The 11,135-nt window shown below is 38.8% G+C and overlaps 3 protein-coding genes across 3 annotated transcripts; 2 read left to right on the top strand and 1 right to left on the bottom strand.

Annotated features, from left to right (window-relative positions):
- The first annotated feature begins 1,657 nt into the window (after positions 1-1,657).
- LOC110752895 (uncharacterized) lies at positions 1,658-3,206 on the top strand. The gene is made up of 2 exons (XM_021953653.2): positions 1,658-1,782; positions 2,025-3,206. The coding sequence occupies exon 2, from the start codon at positions 2,069-2,071 to the stop codon at positions 3,029-3,031; it is 963 nt and encodes a 320-aa protein (XP_021809345.2). The 5' UTR covers positions 1,658-1,782; positions 2,025-2,068; the 3' UTR covers positions 3,032-3,206.
- Positions 3,207-3,946: 740 nt separating this feature from the next.
- LOC110752880 (uncharacterized) lies at positions 3,947-5,011 on the top strand. Its single transcript, XM_021953639.2, has 2 exons — positions 3,947-4,504; positions 4,744-5,011. The coding sequence occupies exons 1-2, from the start codon at positions 4,078-4,080 to the stop codon at positions 4,797-4,799; spliced, it is 483 nt and encodes a 160-aa protein (XP_021809331.1). The 5' UTR covers positions 3,947-4,077; the 3' UTR covers positions 4,800-5,011.
- Positions 5,012-5,211: 200 nt separating this feature from the next.
- Positions 5,212-6,527, bottom strand: LOC110752878 (transcription factor DYT1-like). The gene is made up of 4 exons (XM_021953638.2): positions 6,145-6,527; positions 5,853-6,026; positions 5,579-5,755; positions 5,212-5,460 (listed from the first exon to the last, which is right to left on the bottom strand). The coding sequence occupies exons 1-4, from the start codon at positions 6,337-6,339 to the stop codon at positions 5,389-5,391; spliced, it is 618 nt and encodes a 205-aa protein (XP_021809330.2). The 5' UTR covers positions 6,340-6,527; the 3' UTR covers positions 5,212-5,388.
- Between the last annotated feature and the right edge of the window lie 4,608 nt (positions 6,528-11,135).

The raw sequence follows: 11,135 nt of genomic DNA on the forward strand, positions 1-11,135 counted from the left end.
AATTTCTCTTCTTTTTTTCTCCAGAAAAAAACAAAACCATATACTTGTTCTTCTCTCCTGTTTCTTGTCCTTTATCTGAGGTCATTTGGCTGCTTCTCAAATCTAAGTTTGTGTTTTAGGGTATAATAAAATGCTTAACCCACATCACAGGCGTGACCCTTAAGAGAGAGCTGACGGTCATGAGTTCTTCAAGATTAGGTTTGCTCTAAAGTTGCAGCTTCTGTAGCTGGTGAGGAGGAACAAGTTGGATGGTTAAGTAACTTGCCCTCCCTGTCCCTGCATATATATATATATATATATCAAGGACAAGAAGGGTCACATACAACAGCTTTTTGTACTATCTGTGCTAGCTAAGAGACAATTAAGCATGGGAAGCAAGATGAGACAATATTGTCATTTATGTTGCCAGTTTAATTAAGTCAATAATGCTTTCGTCCAAGAATTGAACTCCATCAAAATTATGAGGGTCTTGTAGCTCAAGCGGTTAAAAGCAGTTCCCTCCCTTTACACCCGAGGTTGTGTGTGTTCGAATCCCCCTCTAATACACATATGTTAATTAGGAAAAAAATGAAACAGCGCAAACGTATAAACAAAGGTTTAGCTGTGTGTGCATAAAATAAACAAGTTGTTTGTTGAACTGCTATTGTTTATAAGATTTGCTCAAGTATTAATCATAAAATAAGAGGGCTTGTTTTTGCAATATCATATACACATGATGCCTTAATTAGTCTCACTCAGATTTTGTTTACTTAAAGATACTCAAGTTATTAGGCCTTTTCCTGATTTTCTTCAACTGGGATTCGACAATTTTAGTGATGTAATATGCACCTAATAATCTTGTAAGTACTCAGAAAATTAAGTAGGAAATACGTAAAGGGCAGGCTTGATTTGATTGATACTTCTTAACTTGTTTCCTTCACAAAAGATCCTCTCAGATTTTATTATTAAGTCAACTCTTCTTACTTGGAGAGAAAAACCATAAGACAATACTTTTTTCAACCCAAAAATGAGTTGGGCCTTTTTTGGTTTTCTTTTCCTTTATTTTCTGATCCAAGTATTAAAATGAGCTGGGCCTTTTGATATTTTTCATTGGGCCATCTGTCACTGTATGGTCATGTGATTTAAATTCTTTTTAAAATTGGGCCTTTGGTCTAGGCCATGTTCTTGTACCTGTAATTAGTGCGATAAATACGTGTGTCACTTTTTAATCAAGAAATTCACTCTTAATATGAGTTTAATTAGAGTCCATCCATTTCAGTAAAAAAAAAAAAAAACCCTTGCATTCTTCTCGAGGGGTGTATCAAATAGCAACACTCTATAGTAATTTATAAAAAATTAATTAATTTTATGATTGGGCAACGAAAAATACTTTAGTATGATTGTGACATTAATCTTATCGTTCATCTATATTATATCTTTCAAATTAAGAACACGAATGATACTGTAACCGTCAAGACACATGGTGTTTAAGTCATCATCTAATTTGGAATGGCACTAAAGCTAAAAATTGAATCAAAAGTTCTTCCCTTATTAACTGTTGTGGAAATTATGGCATGATCCAAGGGTCGAAAGTGATGATGGGATGTGCCACATTTCTTTTAGTGGGACCATGATATTGACAAGCCAACAACCACACATGTGCACTTGCCATCTTCCCAAGCAAAACAAAGAAAAACTGTGCAACCAAAAAATACTAAAGTGATTGAAAAAAGATCATCTCTTTCAAGCGAAATTTCTCAAGATTCCTTTTTCAGTCACATCTCAATCACTTTCTGGCGAAAGGTAATCTTCTCTAATCATATGGCCATGGAGCCATTTATCTAAATGCTGATATCTCCCAGTTTCTTAATGCTTATTGACAATAATTAGTGCACCCACCTTACCCTTTTTCTTGCACATGAATTGCTTGCTCACGCATTTTATTCCCAATTGGATAAGATTTGTGTGTATGTGAATATAATAACAAGATAGAAAGATATAGTTTTCGGTTCACTTATTATGCAGAAATTTTGTTGAATTCTCAGTGTAGTTTCCTTTCTCTCATTCCACAAGTATTTGCCAAATCTTAATGGCATTCTACAGCTCCAGCTACTACGAGACTGATGATCATGGTGAGTATTATTTAACCCCTTATTCTGATGATCTTTCTGCTCCAGTTCAACTAGATCAAGGGCCAACAATATCTTATTCTAGCTATGAACCCAGCTTTCAAAACTTCCTTGAGTATGATCCAACCCCATATTTTCATTCTTTTCATTCATACTCTGCCTCTCCTTGTTGTAGCAAGCCAATATCCATTGAATACAACCCAAAGTTTTACGAGCAGAGTTATGATACTCAATTCTTGATCTCTTACTCCGTATCCGAGTTTAACGTGCCTGATTTTGAAGAATATGATCCTACACCTTATGATGGTGGGTTTGATATTGCTCAAGTGTATGGCAAGCCCCTTTCACCTTCAGAAGAAACTTGTTATCCTTTGCATGGTGGATCTGTGTCTGTCACACCAGTGGGTGGTAATAAAGAGCAAATTAATGAGCAAGCAGCAAAACCCATCAATGGAAGCCAACCAATCCAGGCTCATGAAGAAGAGCAGAAGCAGCACCAAGAGAGCAGGGAAGATCAGCCAAGTCAAGAGAGCACTGACCAGGGAAAGCCTGATCATCAAGTTGAGGAAGTTGAAGAAAGTAAGAGAAGTGACCATGAACACAATCTTGGGTCTGTAAGCCATGGATATGAGAAGCAAGCTCATCAAATTCCTAGTGGTTATGGATTGGAAGCCATGGACATTTGTGAGAGTTTATTTGGCTACTGGCCTTGCCTGTCTCGTGATTTTAAGAGAGGGAATGATACTGGTCAAGGGTTTTCTGGGGAGGGAAGATACGGCAACCCATGGGAAGGAACTGCAGATTATCTTTTTGGAAGCTCAAATCCATATGGAGAAAGAAGAGATGAAGAGAGTTCCTATGGGGGATCTGTTTATGCCTATCAAGGACATTATCTTGAACAGCCTCAGAATTGGCAGGGTTGAGAGCATGAGGAAAATTCATTATTGTTGCATAAATTCAAGTTGTCTTGAAGATTGTAAGAGCTTTTGGCAACTATTTGGGCACACTTGTTTTCTTTCTCTGTCACAGAGTCTTGGTTTGTAAGGATGAATAATTATGTTGGACAAAATTTTCTAAATGGCTCTTTCTTTTTCTTAATGCCTTGGATTATATTGTTGTTAAGGCGATAATGACAGCAGTTAAGGCATCATCAGCAGCAGGCAAACTTAGGAGAGTGCCATTAGCTTAGCATGGATCAAATGAAAGCATGTGTGCGTGAAGTTACAATGATAATTATCCTTTAAGGAAAGCATTCATACTAACAGATTTGATGGTTAGGACTTGATTATGCCGCCTGATGCATCGACATCTTCGTCCTTAAATATATGACCCAGAATAATGCACCGAAGTATCATTATGCAAGCAGCCTAAGAAGATGAACATATTGTTTTTTGGTAGGTTTTTTTTACCAATTAACTTATAAATCCAAAGCTTTAAGGGTTACTCTGTTTTGTATTTTATAATCTAAAAGCATGATGGCAATGAAAACAAAAATTCTAAACGTTACGCTAATGTTTTTAATGTATCAGAAGAGGGATTGAACTTGAGTATAAAGGAGCAGACGCTATCTTAACCAACCGGCATGCTTTCGATACACTGAACCAACCCAATCTTATTGGTTGGGCTGACCTTGTATTAACTATTAAGATTGGTCCAGCCCTCCAGGCTTGGATTGTAGCCTGACCCAAGATGGTCTATTGAGCGAATTAAGTTCGATCCAATGGTTGACCAGTTTTTTGATTTATATACTTATTCAACATCGGTGAGGTCGACCATTAGATATTTGTGGAAATTAAATAAATATTGTACGTATTTTTGGGAATCCTGTATTATAATATTAATTATCAATTATTTTATGATAGCATCATAGTAGCTTTCCCAAAACGAAACCTTAAATTAAAACCCTTATTGAAACCTCAGACATTCAGCTTTTGTCTGTCCTTTGAAAGTCCCTTCCTTCCTTCACACCATGTCTCTGACACCCGTATCTTTGCTCACTCTCTCTCTCCTCCTTCTTCTTCCTCTCACAGCCACCTCATCCCTCCACAACCTCCTCCAAAGCCAAGGCCTTCCAGCTGGGCTCTTCCCTGACAATGTAAAGTCTTACAATCTTGACCCGATGGGTCGCCTGGAGGTTCATCTAGACTGTTCATGCATGACCAAGTTTGAGACCAGGGTCTACTTTGAGAACATAGTCAGAGCTAATCTCAGCTATGGTGGTCTAAGAGGCTTGGAGGGTCTGATCCAAGAAGAGCTTTTTCTCTGGCTTCCAGTGAAGGGAATTTCAGTGAGTGATCCATCTTCTGGTCTAATTTTGTTTGACATTGGTGTTGCCCATAAGCAGCTTTCTCTGTCTCTCTTTGAAGACCCTCCTGTCTGTAAGCCTGAAGCTCAAGGTACTCAAAAATTACATCTTTATCTCTCTCTTCTTTCTACAGTTTCAAATAGATTGGTACTGATCTTTGAGATGAAATTATAAAGCTGTCAATTTTCAATTTTCCCCTCCTTTTAATCTTTTATTGGCAGCCAAACAGAGGTCAATTGGCTATTTGATTAAATCCATTCATTCTGGGAATTTTCTGGCATTAAGGGGTCAAAAAAATTAACATTTGAAACATTCAAACATGGAATGCAGGAATTTTCTCAAAGAATGATGGTGGGAGGAAGATTGGATTTCAGGCCCAGAGATGAAGGATTGATCTTTTCAGTTGACAGATAATTTTCTCCTCTTTTGTTTTTGGTTTTTGTGCTTTTCAATATTGAGAAGAAAAAAAAAGGTGTTATGTTCATAGAAGCTGTTAAGATTGTAAAAAAAACTGAGTGTAAGTTTTGGAATCAAATGACAAAGTTTTGTGATTTCCCTCAAAGAAAAAGTGATGAGGATTGGAAATTTTGGGGTTTTATATTGTCTCAGTAGTTACTTGGTCACTAAGCCTGTAATATTGGTTAGCTGTCTTGTGGTGTTTGCTTTTGAGTTCATGTCTCAACCAGATTGTTGACCACCTTAGTGGGATCAATCTGTCCCTTCTGTTGGTTCCTAACCAAATGTCTCAAGGCCAGCAGTTTGCCATTTCTTTAATCAGTACAATATATATGAAGATGATGCATAAATGATGTCCTGGATTACCATTTGCTACCAAACACAATGACTAAATAGTAAATAATTCCAATCTGACCTCTGACTTGAAATCAACAAGTCATGAAAACAGAAAACAGAAAACAGAAAACTCTGTTAGTTTCAAGGGTAAATAGAATAGAATATCTGATGCTTCCATTTGCTCTATATGCTATTGATGATCTCTAGCATCAATTCCTTGGTTTGCTCAACTTCAAGCGTTTCGCAGTAGAATCCCTGAAAATCATTAGAATTGATATTAATTTAATGTGCTCAATTCAGTAAAGTGGTGCTTTTGTATCAAAGTATATTCATAGTGTTGTGAGTTTCTTGGAACTGATATGCTGTGACTTACCATGACACAAGATGAAACAAGCATTGCTCCATTGGAGGTAGTGACACTGGTATCAGTGAGTTCAAAGCCAAAGGCAGTCATGGCCTCCATCAGTTTAGTGAACCCACCTCTTTTCTTCTCAAGGATTGCCTTTACCCAAAGTTTGTTCCCATCTATCTGAGTCACATTGACCCCTGCCTGCCAACACCAGCAACCAACATTTAAAATATAAGTAGAAGAACTCCCATGTTTCAAAGAGATCAAATGTGCAGAGTTATTAGCTGGTTGTCCAAACCTGAATCCCAAATTTCTTCATCTCTTCTGCAGCCTGAATTTCTTCTTTCTTCGGCTCCGGTGCCTCTTCTTCTGAAGCTTCCATATCAAAAAGCTGGTCTTTGAGCATGCTCACAGTCTTCTGCAGCTCGTGGATATAAGTGATGGCATCCTCAATAATAGTTGCTTTGTTCATCTGAGACAGGACAAGAAACAAGAATTAGATTCTACTCTCCACCTTTGAATTAAAAAAAGAAAAAGAAAAGTATAGGGCTTAATTATGAAACTTGATATGAAATAAATAGAATACTGGCATTTGTAATGTTTGGGACCAAAGCACGTAGGATGAGGAGGCGTTCACTGAGTTTCTGCCGTCTCCTCCTCTCGGCGTGGAGGTTAATGGACTCGTATTCGTCGTCATTGTTGTGACTCTGATGACCCATCCTACCCCCTCTTTTACCTTGTTCAGTTATGCATAATTCATCCAAGGCAGAGGATACAAACTCCATGTTCTGGAGATATTGATGAAACTTAAGTTTGAGAGAGAGAGAGAGAGAGAGAGAGAGAGAGAGAGAGAGACTAATGTTGGCTATGAATTATATAACTGGTCCTCACAAGGGAATCATTTCATTGTGTGTGAGAGAGGAGCAACCAAGCTGCTTCAGTTATGATTTTCACAAGAAGCGCAGTTCCTTATAGTCCAACTAACTAAACTTGAGAGAGAGAGAGAGAGAGAGAGAGAGTTATAGTCAGTTGTGTTATCGCAATTGGGTTGGGCAGGCTTTGGTTTAATCATGTACATAAATAGTTTCTACAGTTGTATGTTTGCTGCAATAATCTGGAGCGTTAAATTAATCAATGGATGGGATTAAAGAATTGAATGATAAGAGGGTTCATTTTTCAGAGTGGATTTGAGCTAAGAAGTGAAGTAGAAGCCTCAACAACAGCTAGCATTCATTCACATGTTGAATGAGGAACAAAAAAAAAATTCTAGTTTTTGTGTTTTCTGTTGAATGTTCATGTCATGCCTGTTGGTCCTTGTTGACTGGAAAAAGTACAAACGAATGAAGTTTGTTAGAGCACCAGACATATACAGACTACACTTTTTATTTTCTAACGCAATTCTGAAGATTTGTGGTACATTATTTTCTTTTCTGGAACAGCATTGCTCCCAACGCACAAACTTCTTCGACCTATCTCAACCAAGCCCAATTTTATTTCAGCCCAACAAGTTTGTTTTGGGTCCGATGGAGCTTGAAAACAAAAGAGAAAAAGAGGAAAAAACAAAAAAACAAAAAGCTACTGACAGTTAGAAACTCGGTTAAAATTGTTTTTCATTCTGTAACTTAGAGCGTTTCCACTGATTGCCCAAGCCAGGGCAGGATAGGGCCCAAGCCCAGGCTGTGCGTTCCAGCGGGCCAAACTTGCCCGGGCAAGAGGCGGGTCCCACAAAACTGGGCCAGCCCGCAGGTGAAATGAGCCTATGCTCCAGCCCAAGGGTTGCTGACGCCAACCTGACATTAGCACTCGGGTTAGAATTTTTTTTACCTTTGGCGCGTGCATTGCACGTGCCAACAGTAAAAAAAATTTAAACTCCCGTGCACTGATGCCAGGCTAGCATCATCCCTGCTTTTCACCAACGGTAACACGCCATGTGGCGCGTTCTGGTCACTCAGATAGTTTTTTCCCTCAAATCCAACGGCGACCCTTCTTTTTGGCTTAAAAAATTTGAAAAAAATCCGAATTGTTTTTTTAAAATTACCAAAAAATTATGGAATTTTTTTTCTATAAATACCTACCAATGTTGTTCACTTTCAACACAAAATCCTCATACATTTTCTCCTTCTAATATTATTCACTTTCTACACAAAATTTTCTTCACTTTCAATTTTCATTTTTATTCACCATCTTATGGCATCTTCCATTGAAGAAGGAGGGACGTGGACAACAATGGAAGATGTTATGTTGTATGAGTGTTGGGTCCAAGTTAGTCATTGTCTGATCACGAGCAATGAGATGAAATTCTGTCATATGTGGAGAAAAATTCATGTTGAATTTTGTGAAAGATCGGGTTCGGCTCGTATGAAAATGGCCTTGGATAGTAGGTGAAATTTTTTGAATAAAGGGTTGGGGAAATGGAGAAATGTGTTAGCAAAAGCGAGGGACAACTATCGAAGCAGTGAAAATCTTGGCAATGAGTTAAATTATTTGTAATTTCCGTTTTATTAAATTTAATGTCCTAATTTTTTTTGTGTTAATGTTTCTTGCATTTCCAATATTTTTGTAATGTTACTTGCATTTTCTTTTTTTTCTTTTTTAAATATTTCTTGCATTTTCAATATTTTTTTAATGTGTCTTGCATTTCCAATATTTTTTTCTTAATAGATTATGTAAGCACAAATGTGGTTCAGTGCCATTAGGCATGGCAGAAAATCTTTCAACCATCAATAATGTTGAGAGATGGTGAAAAATTGCAAACGATTCAAAATTATTCCCACAAGTCCGACCGTTGTGTTGAACGAGATCCCACTCCATGATTCAACGGCATCGGATTCGCCTTTGGATTCCCCGATGAGTCAAGACTCATCAATTCAAAATGTGCCGAGGCCTATTGGTTGAAAGGCAGCAAAGGCTAAAAGAGGGAGTACTTCCAACAATGATACTGCAAAAATTTTGGAGCAAATTGCAAGGAAGGGCACCATGAGAATTGAGTTAGACAAGAAAAAAGATGCGAACAAGAAGGCATTGAATGAAGAATATGCAAGAGAAAGGGAGTATATATGCAAACAAGACATTGAGAATAAGGATAAGGAGATGGCCATGGATACAAGCCATATGTCCCCTGAAACAAAACAATTTTGGAAGCTAGAATGAAGGGATGTTATGAGAAGAAGACTTTTCCGTGACGATGGACCTAGCAACACCAATTGGTTAAATAATCAAAACCATTAAGATAATTTGCTTGCCTTTTTTTTTTAATTGTATTGCTTGTTTTGTATTAAAGTAGTTGTAGTTCTGTTGGCTGCGCAAATCTCACGCCCTGGGGTTCCGGGCCGAGGGGATATGCGTTAACACGTGGCTTTCTTCTTTTGGATGCGGTGCGGTTGTGCGCGGGCGTGCCAGCACAGTCTACCGTGTGTCGAGATGTGGTTTGGATAAAATGGTCCAGTGGTGCGCCTGTTTGAATTCGACTTCCAATCGAACGATTATGGCCGAGAGAGGAACTGATCTCGGCCGTCAGGTTCACAGCCTGAGCTACAAGGCCGTTTAGTGGTGGTGTGGATGGTGGGTTTTGGGCGTTGCTCCGGCGCGTTGCTCAGTGAGCGACGGTCGTATGATATATGGGGTGAATGAAAGAGTAACAGAGATGGTGCTCCGACGCCTTGAAAATCAAGGGTCGTATGATATATTGATGAACAGATTTTCCTTACAAACTAACACTACTCCTAGGAAAGCAAATAAAGATATTGAAAGTGCACTACAGGAAAATATAATTTGCTCTGTGAGAGGCTTTGGTTTGGTGTTTGAACCCTTTGAATGTAGCTTGAACTTGGTATTTATAGGAAGAGTTCTTGGAGGAGTAATCGAGGCTGAAAATCTGCATGGTGGAGCCTGATCAGAGCAAGTGGGTAGTCCAATCGACATTTGGGATCGTGAAGCATGGTGGTGTGACCCCATGAATCCTGGTAAATCTCGGCCGCTGCCCTGATCGTGGGTTCTGCGCCTCTGGCCGTGGGGACGCATTTAATGCCCTTGTTTGGTGGTTGGTGATCTGACCTTAATTTGTAAGAATGTTTGTAAGTATGTTGGCGCCTAACCACTTTGATTTCTGTCACCAAATCCTGACTTGAGTCACTTCCCTTCTTCCCTCGTGCATTAAATGCCCTTTTGCGGCTAGTGGGTTTGCTAGTCAGAGGCGTTACTTCATTAAATGAAGCGTGGGACCCTGCTGCCATATGACGATTTGACTCTTAATATCTTCGGCCGTGTCCCCTTCGTCCCTCGGACTCGGCATGTCGATACCGTGTTTGCAAGGCCGAGATGACTATGCATTCGCAACTTTTCCTTTGTTTTGAGGAAGGCAAAAGTACTGCGTTTTGGATTGCGAACAGGTGCTGAGGCCGAGGGGGAAGACCCATTTGGTCAGTGTACGACCGTGATTTATCAGGCACAAACAAGTTCTTGTGTTTTATTTAATTAGTAGTTTTTCTTAATTAATTGTATTGCTTTTCTTTGAGTGAATAAAGAAATCATTCAATAAAATACCTTTTTATTCAACACATTGCATACATCAAACAAAACATAAGTATAAAAAATAAAATAAAAAAGGGTAATGATTTCCCCACTTCAATTTTATCCACTTACACTCCTTTTTTAATTATAAAATAGAGTGTAAGTGGATAAATTGGAGTGGGGAAATCACCACTAAAAAAAAAACCACAACCAAAGCATAATTTAAAAAAAAAAACACAACCAAAGAAAAATTAAAAACAAAGCATCTTCACTTCACTTCATTCACCGTCATTGCCTCTCACCACCCATAAGTGCTCGATCAAGTCAACTTGTTGTCGTTCATGAATGTAAAACGATTGCATCTCCGTATATCGATCAATCATACGATTCATAAAATGACCGTCCCTCACCAACGGTTCATGCTCCAGTGGTTGTCCATTTGCTCTCATAGGCCTTTCATAAATTCTTGTTAAGGCCGTGTCCATGAGATCTGGTTCGAACACGTCTGGAGCATCATAATCATACTCATCCTCCACAATCATGTTATGGAGGATGATGCACGTCATCATGATGCTCCGAAGCACCTCCTCATCAAACATACAAGCAGCACCCCTAATAATTGCCCCTCGAGCTTGGAGGATACCAAAACACCTTTCAACATCTTTCCTGTAATCCTCTTGATAGGCAGAAAATAATTTTTCCTTCTCTGATGTGGAATTGATTTGACATGGTCCACCTCGGGTAGATGTCGTATGCTAGATAATACCCATTCCAGTAGACGGTATTGTTGATTTCATATGTGATATTTGGGGCTCCACCTCTCAAGACATCTTTGAATACCGGAGATTGACCCAGCACGTTTAGGTCGTTTTGAGATCCGGCAACTCCGAAAAAGGTATGCCGAACCCATGTATAGAATCCAGCAACAGCTTCAAGAATGATACTTTTTTGCCATTTTCTATTCCCATAATCTCCTTGTCAGACAGTTGGGCAATTCTTCCATTGCCAGTGCATACAGTCTATGCTTCCAATCATGTCTGGAAAACCTCGAGCTTAAGCTTTTTGTAGAAGC

Source organism: Prunus avium, chromosome 4 (genome assembly GCF_965620075.1).
Source record: "Prunus avium chromosome 4, drPruAviu1.hap1.1, whole genome shotgun sequence".
Classification (NCBI taxonomy): Eukaryota; Viridiplantae; Streptophyta; class Magnoliopsida; order Rosales; family Rosaceae; genus Prunus; species Prunus avium.